The following is a 13,960-nucleotide window of genomic DNA, read 5'->3' on the forward strand; positions in this document are numbered from 1 at the left end:
TTATCTTCCTTTGTCTATGAGCAGGTGTTGAGATTGTTTTCTTGTTATAGCTTAGTTTGCATACTAGAATTATATGGAGAAATATTTTTATTGAAAATTTATCAAATTTATCATTATGGTTATCGATTTGTGCATTTAAATAAATAGTGGTTATTATGAAATCTCTCAATTAAATGAATTGTTTAAGTTATATTTTCAAATATTTTGATAGCTCCATTTTGTTGTAATAGTTGAGTGTTTGTTTTATGGTGATGGACAAGTATTAAATATCCTTTTTGATTTGTAGTTAAAAGCATACCAAATCTTTTACATTCAAAATAACCAAAAAATGTAGTTTAATCATAACTCAAAGTTGTATCCAGTTAAAATTTAAAATGCGACTAGTTATATATTGTTCATCCAATTGTAGATTCATGTGTTCTCTTTTTTATCAAACTAAGGTACCCAACTATTGGTTCGTTTGTGTTTCTCTTTTTGGATGAGCAAAGTCATTCATTTCTAAGATTTTGCACAACTAAATATGTAAACTAATATTTGATTTCTAAATATTATAATCTCAAAATTGTGAATCATTATTATTTGGAGTAACTTATTGAAATCATTATTCTTTGCAACTCTAATTCTCTTATTGAAAACAATAAAAAGTTTCTTTAAAAGAGTACAAATGATACAAGAATACTAAACTCATGGTTAACACAAAATCACTTTTAAATCACTTATAACCTTCAAAATCCTAAAACACCAAAAACATATTTAGAATACATATTTAAGATATTTATTCTAAGAAAATGACTTGTACCACATCTTGTTAGTACAAGCAATTAGTAAAAAATTCAGATAAAGTAGAAAAGAAAGTATCAAAACGTCCTTGAGCAAAAGAATAGGATGTATTCTGATAATCTACAAAATAATCCATTCCTTGGCAAAATCTTTCCTGTGAGCAACAACCCAAGTATAGATGACCTTCTCTAACGAGCATAAAGCCAGAAAGTCATGTACATGTTGAGATCTGAATAAAGAAATGAATAATTGCAACTGCTTCATTTCATAGATTGCTTCATGCATAGCATATTACAAATAGCCACAGAAATATTTATGGGTTGAATCCTTCGCTGCTGGTAAGGAAATACTTTTCTTCTCTGGAAAACTATGCCTGACATTCTCTGAAACCAGTGATCCTAAACCCTTGGCCACTGGGGACTGACCTCCTGCATGCATGGGCACAAAACAAAAACAAATCTTTCAATTAAGAAACGCAAACCACAACTATGGATAACAAAATCTTATTCAATTCCTCCACTAAGGACTGATCAACAGCAAGCATGAGCGCGGACATAGAAGAAGCTTTTGATTTCAAAATGCCAGCAACGACTATTGATCATGTGACTTCATTAAATTTCTGGGCTGATTTGCAATCATATTCTAGTTAAGGCTCCTCCAAAAGTTATGTTTATAAGAAACAAACATGGAATTGTTTATTACCAAACTTTGATGCTTGTCAGCCTAAAGATGAGCATTAGAATGTTCAGAATTCGAAACACTCCCTTCGTTGCTCAGTGGACCATGTGTACAAAGGGCTTCTTTTAATCAATTGAAATAGATTTAAAATCCAAAAAGTAATGTGGAAAGACTGTTGGAACAGCTACATAGAATTCTCAATGCATCCTCTGGTGCTCACCACACCAGTATGCAAAGGCACATAATTCAAAGCACTCCAAAACCAAGTCAAAGATGCAACACTGCTCTCTTCAACTTGATGGCTTTAGAAAGTCTGTGAATTGTAGAGTAGTCATCGCCAGCTTCTTCTTCTTTTATATCTAAAAAGATCAAATGCCTATTTTAGTTGCCTAGTTATTGGTAATGCTAAAGATGGTATGCTTAACAGCCACAGGTCTTCATCCCTTGGAAGAATATAGATAGCCTGGCAAGCAGTCACATCCCCACTTCATTGGTAATTTCAAGACCTGTGTGATGATTGGGTTGTTGCTCACAGGAAAGATTTTGCCAAGGAATGGATTATTTTGATGGCACAATAAGCATAATCAGGAACTCCAACGACAGCATATTTAACATGACCTAAATAGGGCTCGAGTCTTAACTACGACTAATAAAAATTGATCATCAAAAGCTCTGTAAAATCATTTCTCAAAACTTCCTTTATAGACTAACTATGCATTGGGTCTTTATTAGAGTGCTTTGGCAGTTAAACAATAGAAAAAACATTTCTCTATGCAACAAAAGCTTTCTATAATCAAATCAGGAATACAGTAGCTTTTCACCTGTCTTAATAAGTGGTGGGTGTTGGAATACTACATCTTACTATAGTAAATGTAAAAGTTTATAATTAATACAATAAATAATTATGAGTATGAAAAAAAATTAACTATTATAATGTCAATTTGGTGTAAAAGTTTTGTACAGGAAAAAAAGGCTTTTATAAGCCAATATAATGCAATTCTAAAATGAAGCACTTTCAGCAAGTTTAACCAAACATTAGACAAACTTTCTCCGGCTTTGACCACCCAGCACTCTCTGACTAGAGCTTGACGTGCTTATACACCACCATGTACAACAGCTGTTTAAATTCATTTGCTGTAGAGAGAACGAAGTACATATATATCATCTCATAAAACAGTTGTTTGAACTTGTATATTTGTTTTTTCTTTTTAAATTATTTTCTGTTGCTGATTCAAAGAAGTCTTTACAGCCTGCATTGAAGTTTGGAATGGTTGTATTGAATATTAGAGGCTATGAGTTTCTTGGTCATTAAGTGCTGTAGATTGGCTAGAAAAACTTGCATGAGTATGGATGTGAGTCGAGTAGATCCTGTTTGTTTTCTATTTAATCAATAATTAGTGGTGGCCTGGACATTTTGCAAATATAACCAGAGTGCTGCTGACAAACATTTATAGGCAAATGAAGTCAATTTTTTCATTCAAGTCAATTTGAAAAAGCTTTTAGGATTCCAGTACAATATTAAATGAATAGAGTGTAACAGAGACAGAAGAGGTTGGTGGACACTAGATATTGGAGGGATTTTCTATCTCATGATAGCTTCTTGCTCAGAGATCGTACTTATACAAAGCACTAGTTCCTCAATTGTGTCCATGGAACATGAGTGGACTAGGAAGTTTTGTAATTATTAATATAATTCCACTCTTTGAAGACAGGCAGAGATCTAATATAAACAGAGCTCAATTTGGATGGTTGCTTAGATAGTTCAAGAGTTTGTGAATCTTGAGAATTATACCCTTACAACGTTCTTGAGACAACTTGATGGAACAATGTATATAGCTCAACATGAATGGTTGTTTAATAATTTGAAAGATTTGCAATTTGGAAGTTTGGAGATGTGGAATCCAAGAACTTAGAATTCAACTTGGGAGCTGTCACCTTTGCAATGATCATGATGTAGCTTGATGGAAATCTGTTTGGTCCAAGAATTGTTCCAAAAGAGAAGTTTTAACCAGCATATAGTTCTGATTGGTTCTAGTAAAATAATGAGGAGAATATTGCATTGCTACATTTTAGTATGGTATAGATTAGGTTATAAAAAATATTAACTACGTGGTAGTTAGTTGAGTAAGGAGTTTTAGTGAGGGAAACAAAGCTTTACAAACCAATCAAATATAATGTAAAATCAAAACATATAATCCGATGAAAATAATATCATTATATTTTGTTTATTGTCTGCAACATACTATGGAAGGTTCAGTGGCAAAGGCATTACCAACTTGTATGGTTCGCAAGGATATAGTTCAAGCACAGAGTTCTATGTTTGAATGAATCATCAAGGAATAGTGAGATTGGCTAAGGAGGACATCAGGGATCCTTCATGTATTTTATTGAGTGCTAAAGAGAAGTTAATTGTAGGTTTTGCAGACAGTCCACAGCTCAGTTGCCATGGGCTTTGCTTCAATATGAATTTTATTTATTCTTTGTTGCTCCTATGTCTTGGCAATGAGTATGCTGAGAGACTTTTGGATGATTAGCTGCAAGGCTAAAAGTGCTTGGCATATTGTCCATTTGGCTCTTAGGAGATTCTTCTGAAAACATGCTACTCTACCTTAAACAATTATTTTTATCTGCTCGGCATGAAAAGTTAAGACTTCAACAAAAAGATAGCTTTGATTGTTTAATCTGATTTGCAGTTTTCCTATAAAAGACGTTGAGACCCATCGTGGTCAATGTCCAGATGCTTCCTTTCCTTGCTTTCATAGGAAGAGATTTTCCTTGATACCATTTGGTTTGATTGATGTGAACTTCTTGTTCCCTTTCTAAAATGTAAGTAGCACATTTCTAAGCAATATAAATCAAAACATGCACTATGAATGAATGATGGAACAGCTAAGCCACATCAACCATATAACATGTTCTCCTTTACAAAACCAGAATTTCTTCAATGAAAGGAATACAGAAAAGGGATGTCAGAAAAGAGAAACAGACTAATTCAAAAATTATCATTTTCTTATGAAGATAAAAATCAACTAAAAACTGTGCTTTTGCACCTCTGTTGGACAAAATGCAGAGAAAAACCAAAGTTTCTTTATGACAACATGCATGCAAGAATAGATATGAATTTGTCACTGGAGGAAGCTATATTATATCACCACAATTGTTTGACATTTATCAAATGTTCGTCAAGAAATGACTCTACAAATATCAAGTTCTAATTGTGACTCATTTCCAAATATCAGTTACGCATGATTAAAGGAAAATAAATCAACGATTAATAAGTTACAACCAAAAATGAGATATTTCTTTCCTTGCTTTTGAAGGGAGACATTCTCCTTCACCTATTTAGTCAATTTGATGCAATTCCTTGTTCATAACATCATGAATATTTCCTAGAAAAACAAACTAAAAAAATGTCAAATTAAATGAATATGAAAACAGCTAAACTACTTGAAAAAAGTAACACTTTCTCCCAGAGAAAGCAAAAATTACTCACGTAAGCAAACATAAGGGGGAGAATTTGAGAAGAGATAAACTATCCTCTAATTCAAAAACTAGTTCATACTATAGAAATAAATTATTTTTCTATGAAGACCAAATTTCCAAAGAAATAATCAACTAAAAATAGCATTTTGAACTTCTCCCAGTCTAAATATGACTTGGGAGAAATGAAAGTTTATTTTCTGAAAAGGGCATGCTGGATCAGGTATGCAATTATCAGAAAACGAAGCTAATATGCTGCCACATTTGATTTACAGTAAATAATAATATTTCTTTACAAAACAAAATTCAACAAAAAAAATAACTATAACTATCAAGTTCAAGTTGCAATTTTTAAAAATTTATTCAACATCAAGGATGATTAAAAGAAATTTAAGGAATAAGAAAGAAGAATTAAAACGTTATAACCACAAATAATGACCTTCATAATCTACATTCTGCAACATTGGACCACTCTAAAAGGACACGTCTCTTTAGGGATAAGATGAATGCTTAGATTGCACGTCACTTCCAGACTTTCGGGGAGTTGGAATCTTTTTAAATTTGATCTCATAAATATAGAGGATCTTTAATATTATTGTCACAATGAAAGGAATCAGCACGGAAGAACTTTTTTTTATTGGCTGACTAAACAATTATGGAGGTAAAAAGTTAAGAACAAGCTGATGCACCTTAAATTTCTCTCAATTTGCATTCCATTCGTAATTAAGTCACAAACTCTTTGATCTTCAAATTTTCATTTATAACACATAGAACTGTTAAGAAATAGGAGAAACAAACCTCTAGTGTTACAAAGACTAATCGCATTCGACCTGCAACCATTGCTGGCTCTTCTGCAGTTCCCATAACGGCTAATTGCTCTAACTGCAATGTCTTTACAGGAAGCCTGCACAATATTCGTGTAATAGGTTCTCAAAATTTCATATTCAAAAATTCAAAGATGATAAACATAATTGAGATTAATTATCTCAGATGAAATACATACAGCAGCTAACCAAATTTTCAGATGAAACGCAAAAGTGTAACTTGTGAAAACTTGCTCAGCAAAAAAATAGAATACTTGGCAACTCGGAGAGTACTAAGAATACAGAGAAGCCCAAAAGATTTCTCTTCTTTCTCATCATTCCTTTTTTATTTCAATAAATCAGTAACAAAAGAATGGTTTACATATATTAGTACTCATATCTACTTTTGCTGTCTCTTGTTTGTAACTAAACACTAAACACCTTAGAAAATAAGAATACAGAGAAGCCTAAGAGATTCTTCTTTCTCATCATTCCTTTTCAATTTCAATAAATCAGTCGCAGAAGAATGGTTTCTAAATTCTTGTTTCAAACTTAAGGTCAATACCACTGGATTTTCTAGGAATGTTTGTCTCCACCAATTTAATTTTCTTTGGCTTTTTTCTTTGCAGTTGGGACGCCTTGGTTTAAATTTTAGACTTTTTAATTGCTGTGGTTGTGGTTGTATTACCGTACTCAATATGTAACTATGATTATTCTCTTGTCCAGTCAAGCCTAAGTTACTGGGTTCATATCCCCACAGACCCCATGTCGGGTTCCAGTACACACCCAGTCTGGGTGTGTGTGGGTACTTGTCTGTTTTGCCAGTCTTGGATGAATGATGAACATTGAATCATATAAACTACAATTTGTAGTTCAGTAATTGTAATGATTTTCACTGGAGTTGTGAACATAGACATATAATATCAATGAAAGTTCTTACGGAAAATGGTATGCAACAGATAATAGATATGTGCCAGTAATAGGTGTCATGGAATCATGGTGTTTAGTTGAAAGCATTGTACATGGACCTCTGTTATTTAATAAAAGAGATATTGTTTTGGTGTGGTTGGTTTTTCCCCCTCAAGTTGGAGGGCTTCCCTGGATAAATTGTTGTGCCTTTATATGTCTTATTGTTGTTCATTTTGTTTATTGCTGTTTATTTCTAGGAAAACATTATCATGGAATCAAAGTGGGTTAGATAACAACAAATAAGGAAGTTTCTCTTGTTCACTAGTTCGTGTATCTGTTGCAGATTGCATAAATATTTTGTAGGCAATTTGTATGTGTTGAAGCTGGAAAATTTTCCAGAAGCTACTTATAACATTAATATTACTGTAGTAGATGTTCCCCCAAACTATGTAATGCTTCTGCCAAGGCTGTTTTAGGGCATGCCTAGCTTGATTTATTATATCATTGATATGACTTACTTGAATATTTTTTTGTTGAAGATTATAGCTGCAATAGTGATATTTAACTCTGATATTACCATATAGCTTATTCAATGTCTTCAGTTTGGCTTCTACTCGAGATAATGCCTCTGTATTACGTCAGCAACTAGAGAAGAAACTTATGATGATATTTCCATCATATTTATTTGCATCTTTCTTATAACCAAGTCAGCACGATGTGACATCCAAGTTGTGCTAGGTGTCTCACCTGAAATATCTGACACTTCATCATATAAAGAGACATGCGACATGCAAAGATACATGCATTTAGAAATATGAAGAGACTCGCATTTGGAAAATGAAGAGACTTTCGGTTATGATATAAGAGTCTCTCAATTCGAGACTTATATGATTTCTTTGTGCGATAAGCATGGTGTTTAGTTGAAAGCATTGTACATGGACCTCTATTATTTAATAAAAGAGATATTGTTTTGTTGTGGTTGGTTTTTCCCCCTCAAGTTGAAGGGTTTCCCTGGATAAATTGTTGTGCCTTTATATGTCTTATTGTTGTTCATTTTGTTTATTGCTTTTTATTTCTAGGAAAACATTATCATGGAATCAAAGTGGGTTAGATAACAACAAATAAGGAAGTTTCTCTTGTTCACTAGTTTGTGTATCTGTTGCAGATTGTATAAATATTTTGTAGGCAATTTGTATGTGTTGAATTAAGTGGTTGCAATACAGATCTTCATTCTTGTTACTTCGATACTTTCTACTGTTGCAAGTTTGTAAGAACGCCAGCCGGTTCTGACTTTGACAAACATTGAATTTCTTCACTTTTTAGATATTTGACATTTTGTCAAACACTTTGCATGAAACTTTTATCTCCTCATCTTTTATTTCAGATTGTATTTTGCTTGCTTGAAATGATTTAATGAAGCTTAAATTCTTGCAAATGATTATTAAGAAATCCAGGTAAAGAATTGGAACACAAATGCAATTCTTTTTAACCATTTGAATGCATAAATATGATTTGTCCATGTCAAACGTGCATCTACAGCCAATAGACATTTATACAAACATTTGGCATACAATCTTACTTACACACTAACTTCATTTTGCAATTGATCAATAACAAGTATTAACAAGGCTCACACTTAATGCAATAAACTTAATTACTTAAAAGAACCTGGATGGTATAGAAGATCAATTTGAGTGCTGAATACTATCTTCAACAACTGGTATAACATTCAGCTGCAAACGCTATTCCCTGAATACTAACCACAGCCTTAAGATAGACAATGCCACCATATGTGAATAACTTCAGATGTATAAGCATGGAACGCTGCTACAGCAGTGAGATCGCAACACCATAACAGTGGGCACAGGACTTGTTGACGCCACCAACCAACACCAAATGCAGGCTTGGAATGCAGTAATATAATCCCTAAGCAAAGATGTCACTTCTTCAATCGGTTTGCAACCAGTATATTAATGTATTTGCAGATCAATATGTCCCATGCTGTGATCAATTTGCAGATAGCAGAAAACCACACATAATACATTGGCAACTTGAGTCAATTCAAAGTGCTAGCAGATTAGAGGACTTCCTCATGACTCATGCCAAAACCCTTGGTCTCCACTTCTCATTAAAAAATAAATGCAATTGAGGTATGAATCAATTCATCAATGCAGTCCCATTTCGCAGCAGTATAAGGCACAATTCATTCGCATGAGAATTCACCAACTCAAAGTGCATAGGCTAGAAGGAATTGCCAATTCTTTTCAGCTTCAGAATTCACCAAACCCTCAACACAAGAAATATCAAAGCTCATAGAAAGAATTGCCTTCTCACAAAGCATTGATTTTATAATAAATAAAGATGTCTTCTTCAAGACACCAAAAGCAAGTAGTTTCTCTCACACACTTTTCACTAAAGAGCCCTGATCAATACACATTTCAATTAGAAGTCTTCATTTAATAACTTTGAAATAATAATAAATAACTCCCAAGCTAAAAGCTTCATGAAGATGCTTTTCAATTAAAAAGCGTCTTCAATACACCTTTTAGTTAAAAGCATTTCTTTTAAGCCTAGCTATTGGATTCAGACATCTAGGACAGGAATCAGATCTAGGTTTATACCGGATTCGAGTTTGCAAACCGGTCCACACAAGGTCTGCACAGGGTCGTCCGTGTTTGACCCTACGAGTCTGCTCAGACCCACAGCATCAAACACGAACCCTGCATAAACCCAAGTGGACCCATAGGCCAAATAAAGTGTGGGCCCAAAAAAACATGAAAATAATTACTTTTTAGTACATTTTTCTACCTAACCCTAAAATGGCCCTATTTATTTGATATCTAACGCATTTTAGACTCATTTAATCTCTCATTTTGCTCTCTAATTCTTGCAAGTTTGAAGTGAAGTGATTGAATACCATGGATTGATTGTGGAGTGATAAATTCTTGCTTGAAGGTAGATTTGAGTGTTGGAGATATGTATTTGAACCATTTTCTTAAGTTTTTTCTTTATTGTTTCAAGTTTATCTAAAGTTTCAAATTTATTTCATGTTTTGTACAAGTTTTTATTTTTATTTTGTTATAGATTGCAAGTGCAAGAATGAGTGGGCAAAGCTCAGTGGGTGGGGACAATTCTCAATAATTTAAAATTGATAAAGGGTCTCCTTTATGGAGACATGCTACAAGCATTGCACATTGTAGTGGAGGTGGGGGTTTCATTTGGAAATGTATTTTTTGCAAAACACAATATAGAAGGTCCTGCTCTAGAGTCAAACTTCATTTCTTGGACCCTGGGGGTAGAGGTATTAATATGTGAGGGACCTGATAAGAAAGGGTTTCCAACTGGGCAAATAGCAGCATTTTTAAAAGAACAAGAAAATGTTGATAAAATAGTTTCAAAAGGGGAACAAAGTTCTTCTAGTGGGAAAAAGTCACTAACACCGCCCACTCCCAAGCCTCTACACATCCTTTCTTGCCTATACCTTCTAGGGAGAAGGATGAAGATGTACAAGAAGCACAACACAATGCCCGCAAGAGAGGCCCACTAGATAAGGCTTTTCAAACTGAATTGAGAGATCTAGCTAATGAAAAAGTTAAACGTTGCCTCTTTGCAAATGATGTTCCATTCAACTTAGTCAGAATCACCTTAAGGATACATGTGAGATTAATAACTCAAGTAGATTGCTCACATTTAAAAATCAACTTATGAATATAAAAATGAATAAAGGAGAGTCAATCTCATCCTACTTTGGAAGAATTTCCTAAATAAAGAATCAACTATCTTCTATTGGAAATAAAGTTGAAGATCAAGAATTATCCATAGTAGCACTTAGAGGGATACCTATATCTTGGGAAGCATTTATCCAAGTTGTCAGCAGACCTTCAATACCAGCGTTTGCTCAACTTAAAAATGATTGCACCTCAAAAGAATCAAGACTAATGTCTAGAGGGATCATTTCAAACCAAGAGGGAGAAAATCAAGCCCTTTTCTCAATCTCTAATAACAAAGGGAAAAAGAGGAAATTTAAACATAATGGGAATAAAAATGACCAAAGAAAAGGAAACAATAATCACAATAGGAAAGAATTCTCCAAAGTTCAATTTTACAAGTGTGCGAATTTTGGACATACGTACAAATTATGTCCAAAAAGGGGAAAAATTCTAACCACCATAGCCAAAGCTAAAAAGCAAGAGAATCTATTATTCTACTTAGCTCTATCAAGTGAGATGAATTTCAACGAAAACGTGTGGATAATCGATAGTGGTGCATCTCGTCACATAACAGGATTCAGAGATAAGTTTGAAACTTTTGAAAATTATCTCACTGAAGGAGTCACCATTGCAGATAACTCCACCTATCTAGTAAAAGGAATTGGGACTTGTTCTATACAACTAAGACCTGGGATTACTCTAAAATTGAAAGATGTTATCTTTGTACCTAGCATAAAAAGGAATCTAGTATCCATCTCAGGACTTGCAGATGAAAGGTATCATGTTACATTTAATGAAGACAAAGTATTGTACTGGCCTAAAAATTCTAATTTTAAGAATGCTATCACCATAGGGTTTAGAGATGGAACTCTATATAAACTGTGTAACATTCAAAAGAAAGCCCTAAATCATGAAGTGTCAAACCCTAATGAAATATGGCATAGAAGGCTTGGACATCTTGGATTCAATGCACTACTAAATATAGAAAAAATCACTTCTGGAACACCTAACTTAAATTCAAACCACATAGGCATTTGTAAAGTATGTGCTCTAGGAAAGAATGTAAAAAGATCTTTTCCCCCAAGCGAACACAAATCTAAATCAGTTATGGAACTAGTTCACACTAATTTGTGTGGACCTATTCCAACACTCTCTCTAAGAGGATACTCATACTACATAATCTTTATTGATGACTTTTCTAGGAAAACTTGGATTTATTTCCTAAAAGTCAAAGAATCAAATGAAGTTCTATTGAAATTTAAAGAGTTCAAAGCACTTGTGGAAAATCAAACGTCAAAAAGTATAAAAACTCTAAGATCAGACAATGGGGGCGAATACACCTCTGAAAATTTCAAAGATTTATGCACCTCTATTAGGATTAAGAGGGAGTATACAGTACCTTATAATCCTCAACAGAATGGAGTGGCCGAAAGGAAAAACAAAACCATTGTTGAAGTAGCAAAAGCCATGCTACATGATTAAAATTCACACTTCTCATTCTAGGCTGAAGCCACTAATACTATTGTATCTATTCAAAACAAATGCCCACACTCAATCCTAGAAAACATAACCCCTGAAGAAGCCTTTACAGGAATTAAACCTGACCTAAGACATGCTAGAATATTTGGTTGCCCGATTTACATTCATATACCTAAAGAAAAAAGAACCAAGTTGGAACCATTCGGGAAGAAGGGTGTACTTGTTGGATACGGTGAAACCACTAAAGGGTATAGAGTCTATATACCTCGGCAAAGATCATTCGAAATCAATCGAGATGTCAAATCCGAAGAACACACTGCCTTCAAACTATCCACAATTACAGAAGATGAGCCCATCACAGAATTGGATGAAACTCAACAAACTGAAAATCAAAGAGAGAACATATTAGAAGAAAATGAACTATCATCAAACACTGAAGATAGGGACATCTCAAATATCAAGAAAAGGCCACTATGGGCAAGGAAAATAATTGAAGAGAATAATGTTGAACCAAATGAAATCTCCAGAGAGAGTAAGAAAACCAGAAATAAATCATTCTACACTGCACTAGTAACTGAGTTTACAAAATCTAAACCATCAACTGTTGCAGAAGCTCTATCATGTCAAGCATGGAAAGATGCTATGGTCGAAGAGTATCAATCCATATTACAAAATGATGTTTGGAATATCGTACCTAGGCTGAAAGACAAATTAGTTGTCTCATCAAAGTGGTTATACAAAAATCAAGTATGCTCTTGAAGGTAGTATTGAAAAACATAAAGCAAGATTTTTTGCACAAGGTTTCTCTCAAAAGGCAGGTATTGATTATAAGGAAATTTGCTCCAATTGCTCGAAAGACTTCAGTAAAGGACAATTATTACAATTGTAGCATCCAAAGGACGGAAGATACATCAAATGGATGTCAAGACCACATTTATGAATGGTGTCATTAATGAAGAAGTATATATCGAACAACCTGAAGGTTTCAATATAAAAGACAAAAACCTATATGTATGTAAACTAAAGAAAGCTCTTTATGGCCTTAACCAAGCACCACAAGTTTGGTATGAAAGGATAGATAGCTATCTCTCCAAAATAGGATACTCCAAAAATGAAGTTGATCCTAACATATATTTCAAAATATCTAATGGTGACATGTTAATTCTTGTTCTCTATGTTGATGACTTATTAATAATAGGTGAAGATCATCTAATTGAAAAATGCAAACAAGATCTTGTGACTAAATTTGAAATGAAGGATCTAGGCCTACTACACTATTTTGGAGTCTAGAAGTATGTCAAAAGAAAGATCATATTTTTCCAAATCAAGGGAAGTACAAACATGACATCTCGACTAGATTTTGGTATGATGGACTACAAGCCCCTAATGACTCCTATGGAAACAAATCTACACAAGTTAAAAGAAGAAGCAGTGAATTCAGAATCTATTGATCTCACTCTCTACAGACAGATCATTTGATCACTTATGTATTTGGTAAACACTAAGCCTGATATCTACTATGCCACCAATGTATTAAGCCATTTCATGTGTGAACCAAATAAGATTCATTTAATGGCTGCCAAACATATCTTGAGATATCCACATGGTACTATTGGTCTTGATTTGAAGTACAAAAATGTTGAGATAAAACTCAAAGGATATATTGATTCTGATTGGGCCGATTGTTCCATAAACCGCAAGAGTACTACAAGGTGTTGCTTTAATCTTGGATCAGCAATGATATCTAGGTTCAGTAGAAAACAACCAACAGTTGCCTTGAGTTCCACCAAAGATGAATATATGGCAGCTTCCATGGGAGCTCGCGAAGCAATATGGTTGAGAAAGCTATTATTTGGACTATTCGGAAAGCAACTAAGCTCCAAAGTGATCATTGTGATAACCAAAGTTACATCAAACTTTTTGCTAATCCCATCTTTCACAATCGATCAAAGCACATCGAGACTCCATATCATTACATAAGAGATTTGGTTGATAGAAATGTTATCAAACTGATTTTTATCAGCACTGATGAGAAAAATGGTAACATTTTCACCAAGCCCCTTGCAAGGTTGAAAATAGAGTACTTCAGAGGTAAACTTGGCCTGACAAGTTTGTAAATAC

The 13,960-nt window shown here is 33.8% G+C and overlaps 1 protein-coding gene across 11 annotated transcripts in view; it reads right to left on the reverse strand.

The window, feature by feature from the left end:
• Positions 1-868: 868 nt before the first annotated feature.
• LOC149557046 (uncharacterized) overlaps positions 869-13,960 on the reverse strand; it is a 55,537-nt gene continuing 42,445 nt past the window's right edge. For 7 of the 11 annotated variants that reach the window (XM_089831693.1, XM_089831695.1, XM_089831698.1 and 4 more), the window contains 2 exons: positions 5,737-5,842; positions 869-1,208 (listed from right to left, as the gene is read on the reverse strand). In XM_089831693.1, coding sequence (XP_089687819.1) covers positions 1,179-1,208; positions 5,737-5,842 — 136 coding nt within the window. In that variant the 3' untranslated portion in view covers positions 869-1,178. Of the gene's footprint in view, positions 1,209-4,571; positions 4,848-5,736; positions 5,843-13,960 lie in introns of those variants that run through there. The other 4 variants (XM_089831694.1, XM_089831696.1, XM_089831704.1 and 1 more) reach the window with 1 other exon arrangement.

Source organism: Cupressus sempervirens, chromosome 5 (genome assembly GCF_028749045.1).
Source record: "Cupressus sempervirens isolate cs-2001-9-10 chromosome 5, ASM2874904v1, whole genome shotgun sequence".
Taxonomy (NCBI): Eukaryota; Viridiplantae; Streptophyta; class Pinopsida; order Cupressales; family Cupressaceae; genus Cupressus; species Cupressus sempervirens.